Source organism: Porites lutea, chromosome 1 (assembly GCF_958299795.1).
Source record: "Porites lutea chromosome 1, jaPorLute2.1, whole genome shotgun sequence".
Lineage (NCBI taxonomy): Eukaryota > Metazoa > Cnidaria > Anthozoa > Scleractinia > Poritidae > Porites > Porites lutea.
Genome location: NC_133201.1, coordinates 11,198,141 through 11,215,956, shown reverse-complemented (window position 1 = coordinate 11,215,956; position 17,816 = coordinate 11,198,141). Strand labels below are relative to the sequence as shown.

The 17,816-nt window shown below is 41.0% G+C and overlaps 1 protein-coding gene across 1 annotated transcript; it reads right to left on the bottom strand.

Annotated features, from left to right (window-relative positions):
• Window positions 1-7,760: 7,760 nt before the first annotated feature.
• LOC140948105 (uncharacterized protein F54H12.2-like) lies at window positions 7,761-16,875 on the bottom strand. The gene is made up of 3 exons (XM_073397363.1): window positions 16,461-16,875; window positions 14,895-15,835; window positions 7,761-7,790 (listed from the first exon to the last, which is right to left on the bottom strand). Exons 1-3 carry the CDS (start codon window positions 16,873-16,875, stop codon window positions 7,761-7,763), a joined length of 1,386 nt encoding a protein of 461 aa, XP_073253464.1.
• Between the last annotated feature and the right edge of the window lie 941 nt (window positions 16,876-17,816).

Here is a 17,816-nt window from a genome sequence, read left to right as displayed (position 1 = left end):
TAACATGCGAAGCCAAAAACGCGTCAGTGGAAATCAACCTTTAGTGTGCAATCTTACTAACCCGCGGACGTACACGCAAATTCATACCCCCACCGTGGTAAAAGAGAGGGAAGGGGGGTAGGGGGAGGATTTCATGGAACCCCTTTGGTTTTGATATGTTGCGATATTTCGAAACCATTTTACCTGCAGTGGAAAGCCTTTGCTCTGGCTGCGCTGGTGGAGGTCTGCGACGTCACCCAACATGGTCGCCATCTTGGATTTTATCAAAAGTTAGAAATCAGGTTAAAACAGTGTGAATCAACAATTTTTTTGCTCTTAACATGTAAAATAACACGTAAATAATTACTCTGTATCATTTTATCCACAAACTTTACTTCTGTCCTGAAAGAAGCTGAAAAAGCATCCATTTTTACTCAAAAATGGCTCAACCACCTGCTAGTTATAACGTCATATCTCGTAATCATAGTAACTGACCATCACTAAAACTTGTCTCAAAATGGGCGCGAGGGATAAATGAACAGCTACAGAAATCTTCAGGTGCTAATGTTTTATCGTCTAGGGAAAAAATCAGAAAAACCTTTTAGTGGGGTGGCAACCACTCCCACCCTTGTACATCCGAGGGTTAAAACACCGCGCCGGTCATACAGTTTAGTTGTCGTTTCGTTAAGAACCCAGTTCTTAGTGATTTTTCGAGTGGCAACGCTAGAGTACAAAATCAGAGAGAGTTTGTAATTTTGGTATCAACCTAGATAAAGACATGCAAAAGGTTATGCTGGCGATTTGATTTGTTGGAAGATTGAGGAATTATCTGAGCAAGGATCACCTTAAGATGATGGTCAATTCTTTCCTCATGTTTCTCTTCGATTAATGCAACAGCAGTATAGTGTGGTCTTCCCAATCCCGAAATAGATATAGCTGCAACGTGATCAGAGTAAGACGAGCAAAAAGATCCGGCCATATAACTCCTGTCATGAAAGACCTGCACCTATTATTATCATTATCATTATCATTATTGTCATTTATATCATTATTATCTATTTCAGGCTTCAGACATATTTAAAGGGTAGGGATTTAACCTGTTGAAGTATGTGAAAGGGTAGGAAAAGGGCCAACAGATATATTTTATGGCTGTAAAAAAGTCAAGAAAACGTTCTAGTTTTGTGTTATATTCATATTTTAACGACAGTGCTTTTACAGAAATTAGAAGGTATGTATATTTCTAAACTAAGTTTGTGAAAGAGGTATTATTTTCAATAGAAGGTATACGAAAAGGGTACTACAGTGGAACCTCTATTCATGGGACATCCCCGGAACCATGGCAAAGGGCCCCCTGGATGGAAGTTGGGCTGGGATTAGTTGATAATTAACCAACAAATAAAATCTTTTTATTAGAGCCGGAAAAGGTGTTTGCTCTCGCAGGCATTTGAATCTGCTGCAGTCATTATTTCAAGCATCTGGATAATGTATGAAAAACCATGATCAACTTATCTCTGCAATGTTGTGTTTTGAATTCCCACGAGCGCAGGACATCGATTTAGATGAGTTAACTCATGTTTTGAAAGCTGTCGACATTGTGACTAGTGAACACTTTAAATTATCGACGATTTTGTGGTCAGTCACTTTTTGATTGCTAAGGTAATCCCTGAATGGAGGTGAAACCCAGTTTTCGGGACCCAGAATACAGGTAACAAATACAGAGATTATGTAAACATTTTTCCGGGACCAAGTTTTGTGTCTCCTAAATGGAGGTGTTCCTTGAATAGAGGTGTCCCAGAGGAAATGTTCCACTATATTCTTTAAAAAATGGTATATAAAAAGTACGGGATCGGACCTTTGGGAGGAGCCTCCCCGTACGTAGGGTAAAAAGTCCTGGAAAAAGAAATAGCCAAGCCCATCCACTAAGTTAAGAAAAATCTTCAAAACACTTAACGTCACTCTCAACAAAAGGAAACGCAGAAAAATATCACAGGGGACAGACATGTACACGGACACTGGACTGTTATTCATTAAGTTTATTTTTGTAAAATGCATGGTATCATAGAAAGATGGCCAGGGAAAAGTTAAGACTCTCCCTCTGCTTTGCAGATCACTATCGCAATGTTGTGAACAAGTATGATTACTTCTACAAAGAAGTTCACCAAGGTTACATTCCCATCCTAATGAAATGTTTGGACTTAAAGCCAGAGCACGTGGTCGCTGACATTGGTAGTGGAACAGGCGCCATTGCAAAAGATCTCTTTGAATTATCAGGGCTTCACAATCCTATTTGGTGTGTAGACCCCAGCGTGGAAATGCAAGCAGTTGCTCGACAAAAGAAAGGGGTTTACCCGGTTGTGAAAACGGCCGAAGAATTTTTCTCGAATCCGCAAATTAGCGAGAGGTTTGACCGAGTGCTAGCCACTATGAGTGCACATCATTTTGTAAACCCCGATGCTGTCTATAAAGGAATACTTCGTAGTCTACGCCCCGGGGGTTTTTATGTGCAGTTAACTGGCACCCTTAAGAGCAGTCTTCCGTTATTCAAAGATGTAAAAAACCTTATGAGCCAATGTTTTGAGCGAGGGAAGGAAATCTCATCTCCGTTGCTAAAGGAAATTGGTGTGAATTCAAACATCTCGCGTCAAGAGTTCTCCTTTTCCGCGGCTGTGACAAAGTCCAAGTTGTACGAAAAATATCGATGCCGCTTTTTAAGTGTATTGCAGCATTTAAACGATGATGAAATTGAAGAGGGAATAAGAGAGTTGGAGAACGAATATTATCATAATGTTAAAGATGATGAACTCATCAATTACGAGTGTACTGTACTTGTGACAAGAGCAGAGAAAGTAGCTTGAAACGGCCTTGATATCATAATGATACAGTGTCATTTTGGCGGCATTTAGCAAAGATTGCTGATTTTCACTGTTACGCTATTAAAAAAACTCAAAATCAAATCCGTTCAATAGATAAAGTTCAGAATCTGGGGAATAAAAGGAGGTAAATTTGCAAAGTACTTCGCCAACCGATTCAGGTCATTATAATTTTTTATATGCGAGATATTCGGGAAATGATTTACTCAAATTTAAAAAGCTCCGTATGGAGAATCCACAATTAACTCATGCACGAGGAGAATCTCCAACAGTGGCTGTCCGATGCGGCTCTTCAATTTTAGGAGAAGGAGGAGAAGGGGAAGGGGGAGAAGGGGAAGGGGGAATTTGGGCGCGCGAGGGAGAAAGGAAAGAAACGCCTGCAAGGAGACCATTGTTTTGTTCAAACCGCCTCCTAATTTGATATGCAAAGATAAGCTGACTGTGAAATGTCTGGTTATCAAATGACATCCAATCAAAAAGATTCGCGGGAAATTCTGGGCGCGAGGCGTGTTCTCGTGTTTCATGTACTAGCTTTTTCCTGGCATGTGCTAAAACCCAGAAGATAGATTCTGGACGATAGACGATAAACGCCGGCCGACACCATTTTTACAGACATTTTTACGAGGGTCATAAATACTACAGACTATGCGAGCAGTCTACGAGCAGTCTCTATTTTTTCTGCAGTCCGTCGGGCAAAACGCGAGACACGCAAATAGCCACCTCTTCCTAGTGTGCGTGACGTTCTCTGGGGTGCGGATTCGAACTCCCCCGAAGTTCATCTTTCTTGCTAGGGTTGTTGTTGTTTTTTTTCTTTGTTTTGTTTTGTTTGTTTGTTTGTTTGTTTTTAATCTGTCGGCCCTTTCCCTTTAGCTTCGCCAGGTTCTGCGACACTCGTATTTCTAGTTTTACCAGTGAGCCAATGTGATATGACCATTGAGGCCGAGATTTGCCCACACAAATTAAGAAAAAATGTATGGGATAAAACTAGAGCATCTCAGGCTTGAATTTCGTGATAAAGTCTTTGAAAATTTGGTATCATCCATATTGTCTATCGTCTATCGTCCACAATCCATCGTCTGGGTTTTATCACATGCCGTCTGGTGAGGTACCAAGGCAAGAATTTGCTGGTGATCTATGTTCTGAGTCGCGGTTGATCACGTGGTTGCATTTTGGCAATGATGTAGCTTCCATGGAATCAAGGCCCTTGATTTTCGTGTATTCATACACACATACACGCCTAAACGCGTACTTCGAACATAAAAAGTAAATACCCTGAAGAAAACTCGATAAAGACTAATAACGCAAGACTAACAGTGCGAGTGGGAAAATCCTGTTTCGTGTAAAAAGCCACGTTTTCGTGAAAGCAAGTAAATACAGTCGACTCCCGATAACTCGAACCTTCAAGGGAAATCGAAAAAAGGTTCGAGTTATCGGGAGTTCGAAGAAAATAGCCGAGAGTAAGGTAAAAAACAGTTTTTACTGCAGAGTGAACATTTTAATCACATTCAATTGTAGAAATGTCAAGTGAAAATTAGAAGATACTTCTAGATTATAAATCAGATTGAACGTAACGTAGACGGCTTTTTTCCCGACTTTTTAAGGGCTCAAAACATGGTTCGAGTTATCGAGGGTAAAATTATATGGAAAATGACCTAAGGGGAAACGAAAATTGGTTCAAGTTAGCGGGAGTTCGAGTTATCGAGGGTTCGAGTTATAGAATAATAATAATTCGAGCCAACTCTCTATATTGAAAAGATTCTTGCAGTGATGGATAAGTGCATGCCGCAAAAATCCGTACGCATGTCATCGCGTGACCCAGTTTGGGTGTCCCCATTAGTCAAGTGTATGCTGAGGGCTAAGTCCCGTATATCATTAAACAACAAGCAACGCCTGTCTTTATTTAACAAGCGCATTTCTGAGGTGATAACCGAGAACAGAAGAAAACCGGCTGTCATTGGTAGCGGTGATTGGTGGAAGGGCGTGGACGCCCTATCGCAGCGTCGAAGGTCATTGTCGATAAATCTGGACTACAACTCTCTCCTTCGTCTGAACGACTACTTCGCCAACCTGTGCTATGATGACAGCTACGTCAGACCTATTGATATGGATATCACGGACAGTGTAAAGCCCCCGGAAATATCTGAGCGGTGTGTGTGGAACACTTTAGTTGATGTAAAGAAAACGGCAACAGGACCAGATAACCTCCCGTACTGGATCTGGAAAGACTGTGCTGAGCTACTCACACCTGTCGTTACTCATGTTTGGAATTTGTCTCTTTCTACTCATACATGGCCGGAATCTTGGAAGAGGGCAAATGTTAATCCTCTCCCCAAAGTGGACATGCCTTTAGAGGACTCAGACTACCGTGGTATCAATGTTACTCCCGTTATTGCGCGGTTGTTTGAGAAGGTCGTGTATCGTACGCAAGCACAGTCAGTCATTGAGAACAATCTGAGCCACACCCAATTTGCATATAGACAGGCGGGTAATTGCACAAATGCTTTGCTCGCTATCCAGCACCAGACATACAAGTATTTAGACAGTAGTGACTGCAGCGCAGTGCGAATTTTTACTATGGACTTCAGTAAGGCCTTCGATTTTGTGAACCATACTACCTCTAAATCCGTACATTATCAATTGGTATCAGAGTTTCCTCTATGCAAGACAACAACGTGTTGTTAGCTATAATTTTTTAGGACATTGGAAATCTGTCAATAGAGGAACCACACAAGGTAGTGTAAGCGGACCGTATCTTTTTAATATATTTTTGAATGACTTGGAGATTTTCTTTAATGGCTGCCCTGTTCTTTTTAAATACGCCGATGATTCCACTATAGTTTCGCCTATCACTAGGAACCGTGACCCGTCTGCCGACTTAGTAGGACAGTTCTTAAAGTAGTAGGGGAGGGACCGGTTACTCCTTTTCTTTGCGGATTTAATTAACTTTTTGTGCGGTATAAATTAACGCAGATAACGTCAAGCATCTCATTAAGATAGGATGATGCCATAGTCTATTTTCAGCTGGCAAGGAGCAAGTGATGTCAGAATACTCTAGGGGTTGACGTCATCAAAAAATGTTGACATCATAATCTATAAATAGAATAGTGATATCATGTCCCTACTTGGTCATGATGATGTCATATTTTTTCCAGGTAAGATGATGTCAGGGTTTATTTTTACCTGCCAGTTTTTTTCTATTGTTTCGAAACACATAAAATGGCGCTCCCTATCCAAGCAGTCATTCACGAATTGTCAGAAGAAGTCATGAATTTCAATCAGTTAACCAGTTTCGATTTGGATGTTCCCCAGGAAATTTTTGAACCATGGGATGATTGGGAAAATGAGTTTGAAAAATTACCACAGGTAAGTGCTCTCTGTTTCACTGTATTTTGAATGAACGTTCGGCTCTCTGGTCTAGTATTGTTACCAACTTAACCAAGTTTTACTTTTTTTTAGGATACTGAACGGCCTCACTTAAACGAAATACAGAGTGGAGCAGGCAGGAAACGACTAGCAGAGGTAGGTTTTACAGTACTTTACGTACGTTTCAGATTTTGGTTTTGGGTTGTTCGACAGACTTTATTTATAACCACGACGAGCTCAGGAGCCGTAGCTCGTTAAATCTCCCACGTGAAATAAAATGGTCCAAAAATACAAACAGACAAAAACATAAAAATTAAGAAATTATAAAAATAAAGCGTGCAATACATAAATTTAGCAGTAGTTAATGGTTTTTGCATATTTAAAATTGTATTGAGAAGAAACAGCTTGTACAAAAGTTATCAGTAAGATAGATTTGATTTAGATAATATTGTAAATGAAGTCAGATTTTCAACTTGATGGACTTAAAAATATTTTTACAAAAACAAGTTATGGTATATAAATAAAGGAATTATGAAACCATGCTGTTGAAAGACTTTGTTGACGTAATTTAGAGCCAGAGCGCGCAAATGATACTTGTCGCACTATATCTTTTAAACAGGTTTGTAAACCCGTCGTTAATACAACTTATAACTTTACAGGATGAAGAAGACTCTACTTCTTCTAAAATGCCGCGCTATGCAGTTCTTGGAAAGCGACACGAATGTTCCCTCTGTGTGCGGTTAATCGAATAGATATCTTCAAACGACATGTGAAACAAGTTCATGGACGCCGAGCGGCTCAGCGGGAATACGTATGTAATACCTGTGGTGAAGTCTTTCACAATCTGGCCCATTTATAGCACATCAGAAAACAGCTCACAGCAAACCCTCTACGACTGCAAAACGTCCACGCCAAGACGACTCAGGTAGGAAGACTCTTTTGCAATACCAAAATAACATTTTGTATAAATTAAATGATAAGTACTATGTAAATTTCCTTTGCAAAGCATAATAGATAGTAGGATATGTTGAAAAAGTGCTTTATCGGCCTTTGTTTACAATAATACCTATACTGAATATAATAGAGGTCACACATTGTTAAACACTTCTTTTGTCCTTAAAACCGTAAGGTCCGATATCAGGGACATTTCAAAGAGGACGTATCGTGTGGCTTACATCGACATTGTTCCTCTTTACTAGTATATACCGCGGTAAGGTTCGGGGTCACAAAATCATTTCAGGGTGACAAATGGAGGTTTAAAACACAACGTATTTACCAGTAAATAGAAGCCGCTGATTGCAAATGTATTTTTGAATCGGAAATAACCTATAAAAACAGAAGCTAGAAACTGATAGTATTTCAGTAGATTTTGTTTTGCAAACGTGCGATAATGCGAGCTGAATTTTCCGTAATTTTTGGTGGTGGTAAGTTCACGATAAATGCAATAAAGCGGAATTGTATTTTGAACGCATTGGAGATATTCTATTTAGATAGATGTATACCTTTTTTTTCTTTCAGAACGAAAAACCAAGAAAATAAAGTCGACCCCTATCGAAAAAAGGGAGTCAACTCCAAGTTCTAGTTGGCAGCAAGATACAAGAACTATCACCGACCTCCCTGAAGCACAACAAAGTCTCGTTCCCGAATATCGCAACCACTGGCATCAAATACGCACTCGTTTTAGCCGCAAAAATCGTCTTTTCTACTGGTACAATTTCCGCCTGTCCTCTCTCCAACCTCAAGAACTTATCACTCATTTGAATAACATTTTTACTGACCAGTCCACGGTGTTTAAGCTGAATGTGTCTTTTGGTTTCATTCTACGCAACAACGAGACTGGAGCACTTCAATATTATTATGCCTCCAGAAATAATGAACAATTCTTTGAAGAACCCTTTCAAATTAACACCGCAGCTGACCTTCAGCAAGTTCGTGAAGCACTGCTAAACCTTGACGTCTTGGAATGGGTACGCCAGCGACGCCCCAACTCTAAATGGGTCGTAGAACAGGTAACCAATATAACTTTCTTCGTCACAAAGCTACGAGGTCATCCTATAGGGAGAGGTATTTTCTTGCCTTCCTATCTGGCCGAGAACCATGGTTTGGTCGCCTTGGATCGCAACCACCAGACCGGTAAAATCTACAGCGACAATCTGTGCTTTTTTCGGGCTTTGGCACTCCACAACGGTTGTCACTCAAAGAATCTAGACCGGGATGCACAGCATTACTATGAGCGATATAGAGAATTTTTTCCTGAGAAAAAGAAATTTTGTGGTGTAAAGCTGAAAGAACAGATCGACCTAGAACACCTTTATGAAGTCAACATTTTTGTCTATTCCCTCGAACCCACTAAACCCGATGGAGAGGAGGGAGAAGAAGACATAGAAAAAGAGGAAGAGGATTTCGCCCCTGAGATCGCTGCGCAGTTGATTCACCGATCCCTTTGCCACTACCCAAGTACGCTGTACCTCAACCTGTACCAGAATCACTTTTCCTATATTAAAGATTTAAAGAAGTATGCCAAGTCCTACAGCTGCTCGCGATGTGGAACATTGTGGAAACACGTTGGCAAGTTAAATCGTCACGAGCGAACCTGTGAAGCGAAAGTTAGTTACCAGTTTCCAGGAGGTGCTTACAAGACTCCACCCACCATTTTTCAGTTGCTAGAAGACGAAGGGTTGACTGTTCCTGAGCATCTCAAGTTCTTCCCCTACAGAGCTACCTTTGACTTTGAGTGTATGTTTACATCCGAGACAGACCTTAACGATACAGAAAAACTGACTTGGAACGCTAAACATGTACCCCTCAGCGTGAGTGTCTGTTCCAACGTTCCAGACTACGAACAACCCAAGTGCTTTGTGTCAGATGGGGACTCTAAACAACTCGTCAAAAAGATGTTAGAACACCTCGTAAAAATAAGTGAAAAGAGTTATGACCTGTTAAGAAAAGAATTTAACTTTCTTTTTGAAGCCATCGACCAAAAGCTGCAAGACCTACAGCAAAAATCAGAAAGTTGTGAACCTTCCAGAGACAAGACAGCAGAGGACAGCACCCAAGAGGATAGCGATGATGAAGGAGAAGATCTCATGGACACAGATGATGAAGAAGAAATCGAGTCTACCGAAGAAGATCGTGTCTTTATTGACGATGACGTAGAAGAACAAGGTGCCTCGTTTTACAGGGCCTTAGATCGCCAACACGAGGATCAGAGTAAAAATGATCACAAGTGTGAATATCACAGACCAGAGGACAATAGCCCAGAACCAAAGGAGAAAAAAGTGCACCCTTTAAAGAAACTGAGAGATCGTTTCCAAGAATATCTGCAAGAACTTCCTGTCCTGGGCTTCAATTCTAGTAAATATGACTTGAATTTCTGTTTCCTGTCCTGGTCCAGAATGAAGGCGTTCAGTTTACTATCAAGCGTAACCACAATTTCATGTGCCTTAAGACCCCACATCTTCGCTTCCTCGACGTTACCAACTTTCTTGCTCCCGGTTTCAGCTACGACAAATTTCTGAAGGCCTACGAGTGTCCTCAAACCAAGGGGTTCTTTCCTTATCAATGGCTGGATTCTCTGGAGAAATTAGAACACCCTTCCCTCCCACCTCACGAAGCCTTCTTTTCTACGTTAAAAAACAAGAACATTTCTGAAGAAGACTACCAGTACTGCCAACAAGTCTGGTCGAACAATAATATGCAGACCTTTCGAGAATTTCTCATCCGGTACAACAACCTAGATGTCCAACCCTTTTGTGAGGCCCTGGAAAAAATGTGCGCCTTCTGGAAAGATAAAAAGATCGACATGTTAAGACAAGGTATTTCTATTCCCGGTGTTACCTTGACGTACCTCTTTACCACCCTGGAATCTGGCATCTTCTTCTCTCTTTTTGACGAAAAAAACAAAGATCTGTACTATCTCTTTAAGAAAAATATGGTGGGTGGCCCTAGTATAATATTTCATCGATATCACGAGGCGGGAAAAACCAAAATCAGAGAAAAAGAAATGGAGGATCAAGGAAAACAAGCAAAAACCTGTCAAAAGATTCTTGGATACGATGCCAATGCTTTACATCTATGGGCCATCATGCAAGACATGCCCACCGGATCATTTACAAGACGACGAGAGGAAACTGGCTTCAAGAGAGAAAGTTCTTCCAGGATGGCAACCGAGTGGTTAGAGTGGAAGGCACATGAAGGAGGAATTTTTATACGCCACCAAATGAACAATACAGAAAAACGCATTGGTGAAAGAAAAATACCAGTGGATGGTTTTCACGGTCCTTCGCAAACAGTCTTTCAGTTCCATGGCTGCTGGTGGCATGGGCATATCTGTCATCTTACTAAAGGAATAGAAATGAACGAAAAGAGAAAAAGACCAATAGCGGAGTTACGAGAAGAAACCAAAGAAACCTCCAAGTACATCAAGGATCAGGGGTACCATCTTGTGGAAATCTACGAGTGCCAGTGGCGACGAATTAAGAAAACCAACTCACAAGTTCAGCAGTTTCTTAACTCCAAGTTTAACCGCCCTCTTGATCATCACAAGACTCTGACACAAGACCAGATCTTAAGCGCAGTAAGAAGCGAGTCCCTCTTTGGAGTGGTCGAGTGTGACGTTAGAGTACCTGATGCACTAAAACCCAAGTTTGCAGAAATGTGCCCCATTTTCAAAAACATAGAAATTTCAAGAGAAGATATTGGTCAACACATGCAAACCTTTGCCCAGGAAGAGGACATCATGTCACAACCTCGAAGAAGTCTCGTTGGTAGCTATTTTGGTGAGAAGATCTTATGGCTTCTCCACTCATTAATTATAAGTGGTACTTGGAGCATGGTTTGGCAAGCTGTATCGGATGCTAGACGGGCTGGAGATGTAGACCCAAACAAAGCCATCATCGTAGACACTATGAAATTGGTAAGTTGTTCTCCTATTGAGGGAAAGGAGGAAGAAATACGTTTTAAGGTACAAAAAAACTCATACCAATGTTGTCTTTTTTCATAGGTGGGGAACTCGAGTTATGGAAAGACGATAACCGATCAAGAACGCCACCGAGAAGTCCAGTTTTGTGAAGAAACCAAAAAAGTCCCGCTTAATAAACAAACCCTTCTTTAGACAGGTTGAACAGATTGAAGAAAATACGTTTGAAGTGCAATCTTGCAAGAAAAAAATCAAGTTGAACTTTCCCATGCAGATAGGTTTTTTCGTTTATCAATACGCTAAACTTAGAATGCTTCAGTTTTATTTTGATTTCATGGATAAGTATCTTGATCTTAGCGATTTTCAGTATTGTGAAATGGACACCGACTCTGCCTATATCGCGATCGCAGGGCAATCGGTAGAAAGTTTAGTAAAATCAGAGTTAAGAGAGGAACTTGAAGCAGACAAGGCCAATTGGTTTCCACGAACCGACACTCCAAAACACAAAGCTTATGACAAAAGAACACCAGGTTTATTTAAGGAAGAGTGGTCAGGGACAGGAATAATTGGTCTAAGTAGCAAGACCTACTATTGCTCTGGGGCCTATGATAAGTTCAGTTGTAAAGGGGTTAACAAGAAAACAAACGACATTAACAAAGAAAAATATCTTAATGTTCTGTTGACCAAACAGAGTAGTGCAGGGTTAAATAAAGGTTTTCTGGTAGTCAACAATAGCATGTATACTTATGAACAAGTTCGAGATGGGTTTTCCTACTTTTACCCCAAAAGAAAAGTGTTGGAGGATGGAGTTACCACTATGCCTCTAGATATATAAAATTGTGTTGTAAATTAATTGCTGTGTTAAAAAAAAATGAGTATCAAAAATTGTAGCGTGTGTGATTCATAAATAAAACAACTTAGAAAAAACGCGTTTCTTGTAATTCTCTGACCTAAGGCGCTAGTGCGTTCCCACGCAAAACTTCCCCACGCGACCTTCTCGCGTGTTCCTGAGGAAAAAAAAAACACTCAATTTCTGCCCTTTATGCCCTTGGTGCCCGTTGTGCCCTCGAAAATAAACGATAAATTTCGTGTCGCAAATAGATTTGTTCAGTTTAAAGTCTGCTTTCGTACCGTTAACATGAAAAAACTAAAATGCAAGCATTGTCCTGTTCCCGGCTGTGGGTCAAAATTTTTAGTTCGACTAGCAAACCATTTGGCTCAGGTACACGAGCTGTCTGACTTAGAGAGAAAATATTGGCTCCAGTTTGCTAAATTACAAAATACCAACATGATTCGTGTATATGATAAAGATACTCCACCAAAGACCATTTCTCGATTAATAAGAGCAAACGCAGTTGAACCAGTCAGTTGTCAACAAGGACCCAAGGTGGAAACACCCCTTTCCTGCTATTGTAGCTGGCCCCCTTGTTGTGGAAAAAGTCAGTTTGTCAAACACCTGTTGGAATCTGGAGAAGAATTAATAGACGGAGCTCCTGAAAATATCATTTGGTGTTATGGGATATGCCAACCCGCCTACGATGAGATGCTAAGGACTATTCCCAACATCACTTTCGTCGAAGGAGTTCCTAGTGATTTAGAATCCATGATAAACCCAACCATTCGGAATTTAGTAGTCATTGACGATTTAATGCAGGAGCTTAGCAATGATCAAAGAATTACCAATTTGTTTACTAAGGGCTGTCATCACCGAAATTTAAGCGTTATTTTCATTCTTCAAAATATTTTTCACCGCGGAAAAGAACTGAGAGACATGAGTTTGAACTGCCATTATTTGGTGATGTTCAAGTCTCCGCGCGATAGCAGTCAAGTCAGTCACTTGGCGAAACAGATGTTTCCCGGTCATGTCAAATACATGCAAGAAGCGTTTCAGGATGCGACAAAACGCCCTTATGGCTACCTGTTATGCGACCTCAAACCGGAAACGCCTACCGACTTCCGGTTGCGCACAAGCATTTTCCCTGAGGAGACTCAGCTCGCCTATGTCAGAAAGGTATAAAAAAGCTCCATCGTAGTGATTGATATCAGTTGAGTATGGCCCAGCGACTAAGAAAGAACCACGATTTTCTTAAGCTCCTTGTCAAGTGTACCCCAGCTCAACGTAAAGCAATTTTGAAAGAAGCCGACGACTCTTTAGTGAGAACCATTTGTGAATGTCTATTCAACGTACTTAAAGAAACAGTCCCTGTCAGTAAACCGGCAAAGAGAAAACTTCTTAAGCACAAGAAAGCCTTGACTACTTTAGCTGAAAAGAGTAACCCGCTAAACAAGAAAAAGCAAATCTTGGTACAACACGGAGGAAACTTTTTAAGTGTTTTGCTACCTCGCGTTCTTCGGGTCTTGAGCTCGCTTCTTACTTATGATGAATCATACAAGACGCATGGTTCTCGTTCCTGAGAACACTCTGGAGCGATTGCAGCAACGTCAGCAGATATTAACTCTACCTGTAACACAAACTCTGAAAAATCTGGATAGCCACATGGGGGATATTTTAGAAAATAAACAGCTTGATGATGAGGAAAAGGCGAAACTTTACAATCAGGTGTTGCAATGGTACTTGACTTATTACGAGCAGCGGAAAGGCCAGCCTCTCCATGTGAAGTTAATGACCCTTAAAACAACAGAAACCCCCAAACCAGTTGAGAACGCAGAATCTACAGAGGAAGCTTCTCCAGATAATTCTCTTCCAACAGCAGTAGAGCTAGAGGTCATGAAAAGTGTACCGAAAATTTACAAAGCCGGGGCTAGACAGTTGTTGGATAAAATTAAAAAACACCAGGATGTGTTACATTGGAATGATAAAGGAGAGCTGTTGTATGAAAACAAACCAATCCCAGGTTCTCATGTGGTCGACCTAGTCAACGACACATTGCGTCACCGAAAAGGATTTGAACCAGTGGGGTGGTCCGTTTTTGCGAGGGGCCTGGCGCGAATGAATGTCCCCGAAAACTTGGTTCGTAATCCCCAACGTCAGAGTGCCATAAGAGAGTTTAAAGCAAGAGTGAGAGAGGAGACCCTAGAAAGTCCTTCGCGTTGGCTACCCACCCCACCTGTGACGTTATCTTCTGTCAAAAAGCAGAGGCGCAGAGTCGAGAGTCCTCGCCCTCAGGCTGTTCGATGGTTACGATTATAAATCATGACAAGAGACTTTTTTTATTGTGAAACACAAAACTTTATTTTGCTCAGTCAATAAAATGTGTTGAAAAGAAATTACATGGTGTCTGTTTACTGAACTTAGTGTTGTGCTTTTGCTCTTTGCTTGTTTACATCAGTACGATATTTCGGAAAACTTATAGGAAAATATTTTTCAATAAATCGTTTTACAAGACTATCATTTTTACTTGTGTCTTTAGAAAAACGATGGACAATAGTACTCATACTTATTTGCCGACTACGATATAAAGCAAAATACAAACAGTAATGCCCACAGACTTTTGAATAGATGCTTTGTAATGTCACAGTATTAAAAGTCCACAGGTTAGAATTGTTGTTTAAAAAGGTAGTAAATGTTCCTGAATATTTGCTGGGTGGTGATCCGTAAGAATCGAAAAATTCCCCCTCTTGCTCCTTGGTGAAATAAAACGCCACCAATGTGAACCTGGCAGGCAGCAGGTCTGAGGGATACACGCCTTGAAACGCACCTCGTGTCAATTTATCCTTTCTCAAAGTAAGGGTCAGTTGAGTAGTGTCCATTTTTAGTTTGTCTAGTCGAACAACACGTTGCGGTTCCCGTCAACTTCAATCACGTTTTGGAATTCAGCGTACACGATAAGGTTAACCGTATTGGCCAGTGGTTCCTTGAAATGAAGCTCGGCGCGCAGGTTACCTTGCTTTATTAGCTCAAAATGGTCACCTGAGCAGTGGTCTAGGGACAAGTCAAAGCAGAATGCTGTGTAACCAGAGCCATAATCGCTTCTACTGATCTGATTACCCGCATCTTGGGATAGCTTTCCAGTGCCTGAGAACAGACTTTGATAGCCCGCTATTACATTTTGATCTCCAGCTTCGTCAAAATTCAAGAACAGGGGTTTCCGAGGAATTTGCTCTCCGTCCTCATAGACACCCACTCGAGTTAGATTGTGGTGTTTGAAGTTGAACGGGTTCTTACTGTAAGTTCCATTATATGCCTGAGTATCCACTAAGACCAGCACGATTCGTTTGGGGATGTGACCCAAAAAGATGTTGGCGGGGTTAAAACTGCTAAATCCTCTTGGAATAGACAGCACTTTACAATCTATTCGGCGAACCGGGTACTTGGCGCTGGAGTGTTTTAGTGCAACAGCATGGCCAAGTATAATAGAAGAGGCCAATTTCACCTTGCGAACGAACAAGATGGCTTCTGTGATTACCACCTTGAAAGTTGGAGCGGCTGCTGATGACATCAGACAAAACGAGTTCTTAGATCGGTTCAGTTTGATTCTTAAATTCACTCCATTTAGCATCAACCGGTCTTGAAAGAAAATGTCGCTATGAATGGGCCCCGTCATATCCACAACATGACTTTCTTTAGTGAAATCATAGCGAACCTTTAACCCCTTGTTTGCGGCATCGTCTGCAGCCACAGGGTTGGCAACATCCATTTTTCCAGAGGTATCCTTGTAAAACATGGCCATAGAAAGTTGCACAGGTAAATTAAGGCATGGGTCCCCAATGATTGAGTAAAAAAATGATGGGGGGTGGTCTATCTCTGATCACGTAAGCAGTAGAAAGATGAAACTTTGCCAGATACATACATGTGTGGTTTCTGTCAATTAGATGATGTTCAATTATGCAAATGTTGTCACGTGACTCCACACGGCCAGAAAACAATAAAAAGTCTTTAAACAAAAATGGCAACACTTTTTGTTGTGAGTTATTAAACCGGAATGGTTTAGGACAATGTGTAATGCTAGCATCTACAAGACAGTGCTTGGCCTTTTTTGAATTTTTTACTGTTTTAGAAAATAAACGGCTTTTTCAACTAGACCCAGTCCCGCAAAGCAATTGTATCCCATCTTAACGCCGTCAATTTTAAATATCTCAAAAAGGCCAAGCACAGAAGTGATACATTAAACGGCATTAACATCATGCAACCGGTAAAATAACTGAAGACACACGAACAAGTGTTGCCGTTTGAAGAACAAGCTTTTTCAGCCGATGGAAGTCACTTGACCTAATTTGCATAACTTTAAAGCACAAAATTGACACAAACTAAAAATGTGGTTAGCTGGCAAAGTTTTATGTCTCTTCATCTAAAGCTCTTAGATATAGACCACCCCCTCACTTTTGAACAGAGCAAATCAAGGCAAATTGAGGCCCATGCCTTAATTTACCTGAGTGACTTGTTTTTGCTTCTTCTCCGTAGTTTAGCAAGGTTTCGATCATGGCGCGATAAGGGTAGGTATTGGTGGATGGAGAGATCAATCGCTCGTTCAAGGAAACGTCCACTTGCGAAAAAAGGGAATGTAAAAACAGGTGCACGGGACCTACTTGTGTATCGGCATCTATGGCGTTTCCATTTGCTTTGGTGATCTTGGCTTTAACAAATAACTGAGTACGTGCCAAGTCAAAATACTCATCTCCGGTTCCCGAAACATAAAATTCGATCGCACCACTGTCCGTAATGTTACTGATAGGGTGGTACTCGATCCATTGCCCTTTGGTGATAGAGGTTTGTGTTGCAGGAATCGTAAAGAGATCCAACTCTGATTTCCTACATTCCTGAGACTCGTGATGCACAAAGGCCATAGTTACTTCCAGAAAGAAAATTTCTCTTTGGGCTTCTTTTGGTGCGGAGATGTTTTTGCCTTCTTGCCTGGAGGCGAACTGATTTTGGTTCCTTGCGCTTTTCTTTTTATAGATTTTTTGCCAGCTCCTGATTGTCCCTGCAATGAATTCTGGGAAGGTAGATCGAGGGCTTGTTTCGTGCGCTTGTGGACTGCTGTTTTTATGTTATCTCCATCAAGAACATCTTGGACAACATTGACTCCTGTTTGTAAAGCCTTTTTTCCAATCACCTTAGCACCCTGTTGAAGGTGAGGCATCGCCCAGCAAAACAGGCCTCTGAATATGGACCCTAGTCCATAACCCCGCTGAAATCGAGCACCGTGAAACGCTGGTAAACTTTTGTTTGGCCTGATTAACATAGTACTGTTCGTACAACTTGTGATTTGGAATGTGGAGTTTTTTCATCTTAAAAGTACTGAGGTGCACTTTGACGAAAATGAAGTGTTAACAGAACTCTCCCAAACTCAAATGGTACAGACTCCCCTGTGTCTGTCTTTATATCGACTTCGACGGTTTCAAATTGCTTTCTGCTGACAGGTAAATATTGGGGGCGCAAAAACGATTTACTGACTCGCTCCCCGACCTTTCCTTCTACAGGAACAATTCGAAGCAAAGGTACCAATGCATCTCCAACATATTGTGACTGAATAAGATCTCAGTAAATGAAAAGGTCGTGAAAGCCATACTCCAAATCCACTTGTCTTTCAGCGGTAGAGGTATTAGAAATAATTTCTTCTGGTGAAAATCCCAGCAGGTATCCAATGTTACCAAAGAAAAGTTCTACGTTATTTTGTAGGTAAATAGTCACCTTTCTAGTGAACGTATCGTAGGAAAATGTTACATCGTTATTGAAAAGCTTTACATTCTCGATCAGCCCTTTCATCTTTGATAAGATATCTTCA